This window comes from Acipenser ruthenus, chromosome 22 (genome assembly GCF_902713425.1).
Source record: "Acipenser ruthenus chromosome 22, fAciRut3.2 maternal haplotype, whole genome shotgun sequence".
Lineage (NCBI taxonomy): Eukaryota > Metazoa > Chordata > Actinopteri > Acipenseriformes > Acipenseridae > Acipenser > Acipenser ruthenus.
The window spans coordinates 27809073-27820772 of NC_081210.1; the positions used below are offsets into that span (position 1 = coordinate 27809073).

The 11700-nt window shown below is 37.2% G+C and overlaps 1 protein-coding gene across 2 annotated transcripts; it reads left to right on the top strand.

Moving 5' to 3' along the window:
- The first annotated feature begins 4239 nt into the window (after nucleotides 1-4239).
- On the top strand, nucleotides 4240-10454 carry LOC117431152 (interferon regulatory factor 1-like). Of its 2 annotated transcripts, none has more exons than XM_034051819.3 (10): nucleotides 4240-4403; nucleotides 5748-5839; nucleotides 6096-6195; nucleotides 6631-6807; nucleotides 7154-7200; nucleotides 7826-7961; nucleotides 8427-8561; nucleotides 8902-8945; nucleotides 9132-9264; nucleotides 9624-10454. In XM_034051819.3, exons 2-10 carry the CDS (start codon nucleotides 5753-5755, stop codon nucleotides 9743-9745), a joined length of 981 nt encoding a protein of 326 aa, XP_033907710.1. In that variant the 5' UTR covers nucleotides 4240-4403; nucleotides 5748-5752; the 3' UTR covers nucleotides 9746-10454. The 2 variants fall into 2 exon arrangements, with proteins under 2 accessions (XP_033907710.1, XP_033907711.1); XM_034051820.3 differs by having other exon boundaries at nucleotides 4244-4403; nucleotides 8430-8561.
- Nucleotides 10455-11700: the final 1246 nt, after the last annotated feature.

Genomic DNA, 11700 nt, shown 5'->3' on the forward strand with positions numbered 1-11700 from the left:
ATTTGAGGAAATGCTAAATGGGCCGTGTTCTCTATTCAACGCTGGGAAATGGGAACTGGTTAAATTTAGCAAAACAGATTATTACAGGGCCTCTGCAAAATAACACTCAAGACAGCATGATGAATATGCATACCATCACCATACTAATCAGGTCTGAAATGTATTTAAAAAATTGCAGTCTCGCCACTAGGAATTATGGTTATATAATAATCTCTGAAATTACAGAATCCCCACAGAAATTATGAAGCTGGGTTCTTCAAAAAAAAGTTAGGAACTTATGAAAAAAAAGTTGTACTTTTCCAATATTTCCTGGGTTATTTTGGTTGAATTGTGTGCTCATTGTCAGATTAAAATCCAGTTTTATACCATTTACTGTAAAGAACTTGTTATCACATTTGTATGTCCACTGTGACAAACATGCAGTAGAGGTCAGTGATTTTGCAATGATTCTAAAAATACGAATCACCCAGAAACCAACACTGATGCAATACTGTGTGAATTATTTATGTTTCCTCAAAGTGTTTTCCGTTTTCTGCAGTGGAGGATTGTCAATCAGTTGACACAAAGCCGGTCGGTCTTCTCTGAATGTCTTTCTGAGAAGAAAATAAACAAGGTCTTGTGTTTAATTTACATCACATCTGTCACATTTCTACACCATTAAACTTGTCATAAAAAAATTGCCAATATGTTTTGTAATTTATTTTTTAAAAAGTGATAATCAATACTACCAAAAAAAAAAGAATTCAGCAACAACATTACAATAATCCATTGTGTTGTCCCAATGTTGCAATGGAATAGTGGACACTGGTCCTGAAACAGTTTGGAGGTGCACTGACCACCAAGGGGAGTCATTTAACCACCGTGCCTTTCCTAAATCACTCAGAGTTTCAACTGTTTTCTGGGAGCTCTGCCAGTGTACTGAAGGAAGGGCTCGCAATGATAAACTGGCAGGAAGGACTTTAATCTGTTGGGACTGCTTATCACATCAAGGCTGCACGTACCACAGAAAAACAGAATGCCACCGGGATGAGGTGCTGTGTTTTTGGAAAAATTAAAAGAAATATAAATGGCTACTGATGATACAGCATCAGGTACCCATTTGCAACAAGGCCAATGTCACTGAACCAAATTATTTTCCAGGCCATTATAGTTCATGCTCATCTCCATCAGAAATATCTTAGGATGTGCCAGCTCATTCATTACACAGTGTCACTGAACCCTGTTTTACTGGTCTACCGTATATTCACACGCACTAGTGGGTTGCCAGTCAGTTTAACCCAGTAAGGCTATCTTATAGTAAATGTACATAGAGAGACCAATAGCAGACGGAACACAAAAATGCCTTTGATAGGGTATGAATCCTTCCCACCATTAGTGCTTTCTCACCGTGTGTTACAATAGCAACATCGCTTTATTTGTGTCTGTATTGCGTCTCTGTAACGTCACTCGTTTTAAGAACGCTGCCCATACAGTCGCCACCGCTTAATCGGGACGCCTCGGTAGAGGTAACAGTATCCTGAATAAGCGGCTGTTCCAATTAAACGACATTTGAAACGAACTTAGTCACACTTTTTATTTCTAAAGGCAAAGAAAAAGAATGGCATCACATTATGATTAAATTTTAAATACATAATTTAAAATACGAGTCTTTTTTTGTTACAAAAAACCAAACTAATCATTATTTTTATTTTTGATTTCTACATTAAATGAAAAATAATGAAATCTTATCACAAGGCGAGGCTCCTGCGATGTTGACACACCATATTTTTATGCCACAGCAGCCAAACTACAGGAGACTCCGCTCATCAAGAGTTCAACGAGGTTTACGCAATTTACGCAAGTCACAGCGTAATCACGTACTCAATGCACTCTGCTACGGGAAGCTGTTTTGCTGTGAAAAGCGGTCTCCGTTCATCATTTGACAATAATGTATCCCAATTAAACAAAGTGACGTCCAATTAAACTACATAAAGGCGTGCGTTTCAGTGGAGTGTGTTACATTTCAGTTCAAATGTTTTTAAATCGGCCCCTCTTCTCCACAAGTATTTAAGATCGCGTGCCTTGTTTGCTGTCATTTCGGGTAACCCTAAAGCATTTGGGCGCAACGGCAATAAAAATACACCGTGTACGAAAAATTGCCTGAGCAAATATTGTGGTTTAAGTGAACATAAAACATGCCCGCATCAACCTGCAACTGCTGTATAAAAATAATACATGCTAAAGTAATCAAACCTGCTCCCGCATTGTACGTGAAGGCCAACAGCGAATGCAGGTCGTTTTATTTTTGTACTAGGGGAAGAAAACATGCATATTATTCAGAAGAAATTGCTTCACATTTCACAAGCTATGTTCCTCTCAGTCCCCTTGATCCTGTACAAACCCCACGTTTCCAGCATCCAGATAAACTGCAGCGGGACGTAGCACAAAGGGGCGTGTCAGTGCCAGGGAACTGTAGACCCGCCTTCTTTGAGAATCCATCTGGAATATTAGCCATGCTGGGAAAACCCAGAGCACTAAATTACTGGAGAGAAAAATTCCAGAGGAAATCACCAGCATTCCCACGCGCTGCCCACAAGTACCTTTTCACATACTGCATGACCTCATATTTTATTCCTCCCAAAAACTCAGCATCATTATTGAGGATTTTGTTTTTCCTTTAATCGGATTTCTTTTTTAGAGGCATACAAAACATTAAACACGAATCTCTGACGTTCAGTCGTTTAGGATATAGATAATAATAATAACCTTAGGTTAGACTGCAGCGCCGCAGCAGATAGCTGCAGTTAGATGCATGCAAATGAATTGCAGCCAGAAATATGATTCACTTTCGCAGTGTTAATCTGAAGTTTTGTGATTTTTTAAATAGAACATCATTAGCACCTTGCATAAGCATGCATTATTATTATTATTATTATTATTATTATTATTATTATTATTACAAACAACGTGGTACTTAAATATATCTATATGCACGGGAGATTTTATGAACCTCTCAAAGCATTTACACTGTGTTCAGACTAACTAGACTGTATGTGCATTCAATTCGTATGCATATAGTTAACTAATTGCAAGGGTCCCAGTGGCCCTGGCCATTGTTCTTCTATAGCTCAATATGCAAAAACTAAAGTGCAATAATAGGGTACACACTTACAGCAGCCAAGAGGACACAGCTCAAGACTCCCCCTGTTGTCCAGACGCGTGTACTGTCGATTCCTGGAAATAGCTGCTTTGCAGTTAAGAGAAACACAAGTCAGACTCACATGACTATTAAGAAGAGTTTGGTTAAGAGGGGTTGAACTTCTTTTTTTTTTTTTACCTCAGTGAAATGCACGTGCCTGCTGTTTTGCAATGCAGGTGCGTGCTATTTACCTAACTGTTAATATTGGCTGGATGTAGTGTATGTCGATTGGGCCTTGTGGGCAGGGTCCAGAGGAATACTGTAGCCCACCATTTAGATGCTGCGCATTGTATTTTATACGCAATATATTTTGCATATGTAAAAATAAGAAATACTTATTCAAAGTGCTGTAAAATCGAAAACGAAATTCTCCCTTTGTTTGTATTGTTTCCTTAGTATGACGTTTTCTCTAGCACAGCACCGTGTGTTTTGATAATAATACTATTTTTTAAATACAGTACTGCTGTACTTACAGTACAATATTTTGGATGTGCTTACTTTGCACTGGAAATAATTACTCAGTCTCACTGCATTGCTCTGCATTCAAATGTTACTGTAGATGATATTGCATTGCACTGTACACGAACACAGCTGTACATTTTAATGATACTATTTATAAAATGTATGTACTAATACAAATACTGCATATGTCAGTATTACTGCAATTAATGCAAAACATCCTCTTCAGTCGCCCAGTATCACTGTACTAAAAATGGAAGGGCATTGGCTTGTGTATTTGGTGTTTAATGGGTTAATGTGAACTTGGAGCATTCCACAAAAAGCCCGGCTACGAGAATGAAAAACATTCCAAACGGCTCTAACCCCGTACTGTATTGTTTTGTTATTTTCGTACACAACTGTATGGTAACACAGTTCTGCTATACATTTCTTACACGAGAGGCGGACCACTTCCTTTTCTCACGTCTGCCACTAGAACTACAACGGTATGATTTCTCGGAAATCAGCTCCGAGCGACTGCAGCCAATAACATGTGAGGCTAGTTGACAGCAATATCTCTCATACCACCTGCAATTTCATTGGCGTGATATCACTGGGAAACCCCGCGTCTGTGTGTGTTTTTATAAAGAGCCAGCATACTGCAGAGAGGAGTTCAGAACGTGTGAACCTCTGGAACGAAAGGATAAACTTTGAATATAGCCAAGACGCATTCGCACTCACTGGATTAACTTCTTGAAGATTTGTTTCTCTATTACAGATAAAACAAGTGAGTTATATTGTTAATATATTATTGCTATTACTTGTACTGATGTTTTATTTATTTTTTAAATTATTATTATTATTGCACTGTATTTTAATATATACATGCAATATGCAGAATACATGTTAAAACAATGGTTACAATATAGGGTCGTTTATATTGCTTTGCATGTTTTCAGAGCTGCGTGGAACAAAAGAATATACTCGGAGTTACAGTGCTTTAACCAGGAAGTCGCTGTACCAGAATAGACGCACATAAGCAGAATTTATTTTCATATATTTTTAATATGAGATTACCATCGTTTTTCAAAGTCAGTGGTTGATCAATACGTTTCAAGTGCATAATGCATCGCTTCTTGGTCTGGTCATTGAATCCTGCTAGAAAGTAGCTATTAGATAACAAATAGACACATAACTAAATAACATTTTTGTATTAATAGTTTTATCTTTCAGTGCCTTTTAGTAGCACACATATTTATTCTATAGAACTCGCAGCAATGTACCACATTTACTATTAACAAAAAACAAAGGTATTTTATTTTTATCAGACTTAAACTATCAATAACATTTGAATACACGTCACCAGAGCACCTACTAATGTGTGACTTGCTTTGTTGTATATTACAGCATACATTTCCTACTCTACTGTAAACGTGGTAAACTGCATACATTGTGAAAAACACGGGGCAGTCTGTCTAAGTGATTATAATTGCCAGTTCCCCGACAGTTATCTTCATGTTTAAAAAAAAAAAAAAAAAAAAAAAAAGTGGTGTAGATGAAGAATTTTGCCAAGTGTGGAATTTGTAACAATATCTACTATTGCTAAAAACAAGGAAGTCAGTCTTGTAATTGCTAATCATACGCTGCAGTAAATGCATTTGCAACGATTTCGAAGGCGGTATGGAGTTCCGTAGTCCTTTCCTCAGTTGACATTTGGGTCCCAAGTTACTGTAAATTCACCGACCCCGAGTCCCGAAGTGTTGTACTGCAGAGCGCTGAATGCCAGCAGCGACTGTCAAGTTAGGTTGCATTAGTTCTTGCTTCGAATTATACATGGAATCTATTAATAGTTATTAACAATGAAATATCTTGCTCTGTAACGAAATGCAACGGACGTTTATGTTATTGCGTTTTTGGACTGTCGCTGCTCCTCTCTGCACTTTGTGTGAACTGCTTTGCCCACGAAGGGCCTCAGAGGTTCTGCATGACGTGTTAGTTTCAATTAACTATTTAGAGGAAGGAAAAATATATATATAAACTACAAGCAAACAAAGCAGAGTGAATGTAAGACTTTTAAACTAAATCTAAATCATCATTGTATTGAAATAGGAAACTGTTTTTATTTCCACAGCCAAAATGCCTGTTTCAAGAACGCGCATGAGACCCTGGCTGGAAAAAAAAATCGACTCCAATGAAATTCCAGGATTAGTCTGGATCAATAAAGTAAGACATGTTTTTAAATACTTGAACTTACTTAAATAATACTTGATGTGCATTTCATCTGTCATGTTTCTAGTTTAAATATGTATATGTGTGTGCATTCTTTGTTACTGTTCAAACGATATACAGCTTCTGGTTTGCAAAACCTCCTGGTTATTGTACTATTTCAATTCATATACATTTCCAATGGTAATATAGCAATAACACAGTACAGAACTCATTAATAATGCACTAAATGTGTTCACTAATCACTTTGAAGGAGAAGAAAATGTTTCAAATTCCTTGGAAGCATGCGGCCCGTCACGGCTGGGACTTGGACAAAGACGCTTGCCTGTTCAAACAGTGGGCCCTACACACAGGTAGGCGATGTGCAGAGACTGACTGTCGCATATTTGAAAATATGTTGTTGATATTATAGTTCTTATTAAATAAACATGGTTCCATTGGTATTTAGACCGAAGCTTAAAATACACTTTTTTAGTACCATCACCTAAAAGCCATTTATAAAGTGCAATGGTAATTGAATACAATTTAATGTAGCGAACAGCCTTTCTTTTTTACAAATGAGGTAATAGTGTTTATTTTGCACATGTGTCCTTTTTGCTGCTTAATGCAATTCATTTTGGAATTGCATTAAGTGCTGCACGTCAGTGGTACTGTTCTAGCACAGCGCAGTTATTTTTCTGCTAGAACTTATATTTTAAGTCTTTAAGAGTGTACGAGTTAAAGATTGCAAACAATTCTGTGTTTATTTATTTATTTATTTATTTATTTATTTTATTTATTTTATTCAGGGAAATTCAAACAAGACTGTAACAAGCCAGACCCGAAAACATGGAAAGCCAATTTCCGTTGTGCAATGAACTCTCTCCCAGACATCGAAGAAGTCAAAGACAGAAGCATCAATAAGGGCTCCAGTGCAATTCGAGTGTACAGAATGCTCCCCCCAGTAAGCAAGGCACAGAGGAAAGGTAACTAAACAATACATTAGCCGTTACAATGGCCCAAAACACTAGCAAGCCGTAGTAAAGAAAGTTTTGTAATCAAATGTACTCCATTTTTTTTAGTATGTCTTAATTGGCCTACGTTGAGTGTTTTTGTTTTAGTTGTGGATTTCTTACACGTGCGCCACGAAAAATTGTTTAAAAATAATTAGGATCCCGGGAAACCCTAGTGGCCTACATACCAAAACGCATCTACTGTTTTTGTCAGATTAAAAAAAAGAAATTCACCCTTTTGTTTTTTTAAACATCTTGTTATAGGATCATGAAAGCAATTCATTTTCTTTAATGTCACCTCTACTCTCTTTCTTTACAGATAAAAAATCACGGACGAAAGAGGTCAGAAACAAAAATAAGAACAAGGTAAATTAAACAAAATATTTTCTTGCCTGCTGAGCGGGTTTCTTTTCTTGCTAAGCCCGTCCTCCAAGTACCTGTCACCTTTTCATTTGGGTGTTTCATTATTCCTCAACCTGAAGTCTGTCTGGAAGAGCCTGGCTGTCCAACCTCAGCAGCCTAGTTCACATCTGCATAGCCGCCTATGAGCTGTATTACTGAACCTAGACAGTCGTCTGTAACACATCGTGAATTACACAGAGGGAACCGGTTTCCACAACAATAGATAGAACATATACACTGAATAGGATGCATGTCATCGGCTCATTCTTTTATGTTGTTCAGTAGAAATGTATTTATGTGGTGCAGTCATGCATGTAACAAACAATCCTGCTAGACACTGTGTATGTAAAATAGAGAATGTGTAATATGCAATAGACAATCACTTTAACAGGTAACGAAACAGACATTTAAACAGAGCCTGGAAACACCCTTTATCTACAGTGCTATTGCCTCTTTAGGTGGTCTGAATCCATCTAATGCTATGTTAACATAATGACGCTTTGCATAGCTTGCATGAGAGTACAGTAAGTGTAAGGCTGTTCGTTAGAGCATTGTTTGGGTCTTACTGAGGTCTTATGTTTGTCGACAGGTGATGAGCATGAAATTGAAGGTTGAAGCCTCTGACTACAGTGAACATGAGCTTCCAGATGACCACAACACATACACAGCCCCACACGACAGTCCAACACAGGAAGCTCGGGTTGACTGCACAGATAATCATTTAGGTATGAGAACCTTTTAAATAGAAACTTTCCTTTTTGTTGTGTATTCTGGATTCTTTTTTTTTAAAGTTTACCATAGTAAAATTATAGAAAAGTGTAATAAATCGTAGTTAAAGCGTGGTAAAGAATAGCTAAGCATTGTAAAGCTCAAGGTGCTATGGTAAAGCATATACATTTTACAAACCATAGTAAACTAAGAAACGCTTATTATAACCATGGGGAAACCATGCACATTTACCATGGGACACTTTAATAAGGATTTATAGCGAAACACCTGCTATTATTTATTATTCCATCCATTGTTTTTAACAGTTATACCAATATAACAAGGCATATGCAGAGCAATTAGGGTGAACAGCAAATTAGTTACCTGTTAAAAAAAAAAAACATTGGAAGAGTTCATTTTATAAGGTACAGTAGTTGCTTTTAATGGAACCCTTTTCATAATTATCATTTTTTTCTCCCCAGTAGAATTTAGTAACAACCACTTTGAAGAAGACATCATTAGTGTGCCCTCAGATTGGAGCCATACTGTGGAGATCTCCACAGCCGACAGCACAAACGACATCTACACATTCCAAGTGTCCCCCTTACCCTCTCCAGGTTGGTATTGCCCTATTCCACAAAGCTTAACAAGGCTGCACACTAACATCGATGCATCATTTACGGTTCGGCCGACGATGATAAACTAGACTTTGATTGCTTCGACAGTTTCAAGTGGACTTATACCACCACCAATCCAGAGTGATTGATACAGAATGTCTATTTACTAGTGGCAGTGGGGATACCACTGATAAAGGCATAGTTTACCTTAAAATGGCGTTCACATGCATGCCTGTTCAACAAACTGTCTGATCAAAACGAAAGGGTGCGGCAGAGCGTACTGCACCTGTTTAGGAAGGCCCGAGTGCGTACTCAACTTGTTTTTGCTTTTGTTCTGCAGATCTGGAAGAAGCGGAGGACAGTAACCTCCATGATGTCATTCAGGTGTGTAGTATGTTGCATTTGTTGTGTTTAATAGATAGTGGCCCCACGCTTTGACTGCCTGATTTCTAAGACTTCTATATATATATATATATATATATATATATATATATATATATATATATATATATATATATATATACAGTACTGAAACAACAGCAAGTTTCATTTCCTTTTTTGCTCTTTCAGATGGCACAGGAATTGGAGCAAGATCAAACACAGTGGCAGCAAAGCAATATTAATGGCAAAGGTTTCCTGAGCAATGCAGTAGGCACGTCATTAACGCCACAAAATATCGATCACGGCTGGAGTGATGTTACAGGTAATACTCACAGCAGTCACTTCAGATTACGTTAATAAAAATTGCAAAAAGTCTACCCTGGACAGCGCCAAAAATGAAGCCTTTTTGGGGACCGACAGTATTTTGACACAAATACTGTGCGTGATGAGCTAAAATGCAATGGAGCTTGCTGTACCTAGTGTAGTTGTGAATGCACACAGTTTGAAAGATAAATTAATAACGTACCAAAGTATAATCCAGTGGACATTGTTTAAATGAATGCTGCAGCTGTTCTAAATAACAAGTACGACATATTATGATATTTAGCTAATACTGCAATGGTGTTTTTATTTAAAATACATTTTCAGTAAAATAATTCCTGCTTCTGCTTTTCTTTTCAGGTGAAATTGAATTGCGATTTTATAGTGAACTGAAAACAGGAGTGGATCTTGTGAGCTATCTTGACCCCCTCAATTCCTGGCAATCCTCATCCAGTTTTGCACCCGTTGCCTGCCTGCAGTAGTTCTTATAAATAAATCCATAAGCTTGTACAGTAAATAATGTATAAATTGTTTCCTTAAAACAAAAAACTTTGACCGAGGGAGTTCAAGGAATCATTTGCGGGCATTTGTACCGCCTTCAGTACATTTTCATTATATTGGTAAATGGTGCCGAGTAGACCAATATATTCTTTTTTTTAAAAAATATAGTTTATTGAATATTTTGATGTTCGTTCATTTACTTATTCTCCTTCTGTTAATGGATCCCTTAATTAGATTCCAATACACCATTAGGCTAGTGCACCTTTCTGTCTTCAGGAACAGATGATCATCAGACTTACAGAAAGCACTGCATCGAGATTTACAATGATGTGAAATCTGTTATTTGTGTTTCCTTTTGCACCAACAATATTGTAATAGAGACTTTCTTTCTGTGAGTGGAGATGCGCGCTAGACGTCACTTTGAGACAGAGATTCATGTGTGGACGAGACAACAAGACTAATAACAGCTTCACACATAACATTACATATAAATTATGTTTTGTGGAATGTTGTATTGTAAGAAAAGAGTGAGATAACAGACCATTTAGCTTCAAATGATGTTTTGATGCAGCCTTTTGTTAAAAATACTCCCTTTGGTAAAAGCTCTATAATGTGAACTGTATATAGTTGTAAATATTAAAATTGTACATATTATCTTTTTTGTTAAAAAATAAAAAAAAATTAAATCAATGTACCGTATGTTTCAATTGTTGTTCAGTTTGGTTTGTTATTTGGTTAGTGGCCATCATATTTACAAACACATATTTCCAGTGGCTTTATAATGCACTAATGAATTAATGTAACTGTTTATTAGCTAAAAACCTGTAACACTCTACATACAGTAATTTGGAATTGGGTTAGACTTGAATTCCCCACCTAATGAGAAACAGCTGTTCTAAGTGGACACAATAGTCAAAGTGCCCTCTTTACAGTAAGATGTAGAACAGTGATGCAGGAATTGGTCACATTGTTGGTCTGCTTTCTTTCTGGTTTACCCTACGATGAGATTCCCGTTCTCCATGTGAAATTCACAGCAGGCTATTCAATAAGATTTCCAACATGGATACAGGATAGCACGTACAGTACCAGGATGCACATAGACAGAAAACATGCAAAAAAGAGTTCCATGACGTCCGGAGTCCTTAAGGTTTTATAGGTATCATAAAATAATGAACTGATCAATGACTGTAATTTACGGTAAAGGTCGAAAGAAGAGTCATAGTGAGCCTAAGTATGCTCACCTAATCTTCCCTTTGGCAATCCAACAAGGAAAAAGCTCAGGTTAGAATAATGAAGCTCGCAGTAAAGCCTTGAATATCTGATGATGGTAGAGAGAAGTGGTGTCTTTAACAAAGGCATGTGTTTTAATTCTCTAATTGGCGGTTAGCGATGCTTCTGTATTTTTGGACAGATGTGATCTAACCTGGAACTTGATGTATTAGACCTGTTTTAATAGCGATCCTCCAGTTATGTGAGATTTAGCAAGAAGCAAATTAACTCATCAAGTATTTCCTGCAATGACTATGGAAAAATCAAGTCGAAGTCTTTACACGACTTCAGAAGAATGCACTTCTCTTCAACCAGATCGCCGGTCGGAACGGGTGACCTGTGTACTGCCGATTTTGTCATGCATTGTAAAAATTCATGGATAACCGAACAGTACCTTCACATGAGGTGGGGCAGCTGCAGTACATGTTATTGATACCTTTTTATATAGCAAATGTACGCATGTGTGGCATATACAAGATCTGTCATGAAGCAATGTCTTGAGCAGTGTGAGGAGGAAGGATAACTAACTCGTCTAAAGGCTGCCATGAGTTTTCATGACATATACTCTTTGTAACAGCACATTCCTAATATTCTTTATAGGAGGAACTGCTGTCAGCTTGACCCTTGCTTTACCTCCAATTGTCACCTGACATTTGCCATTTTAAAA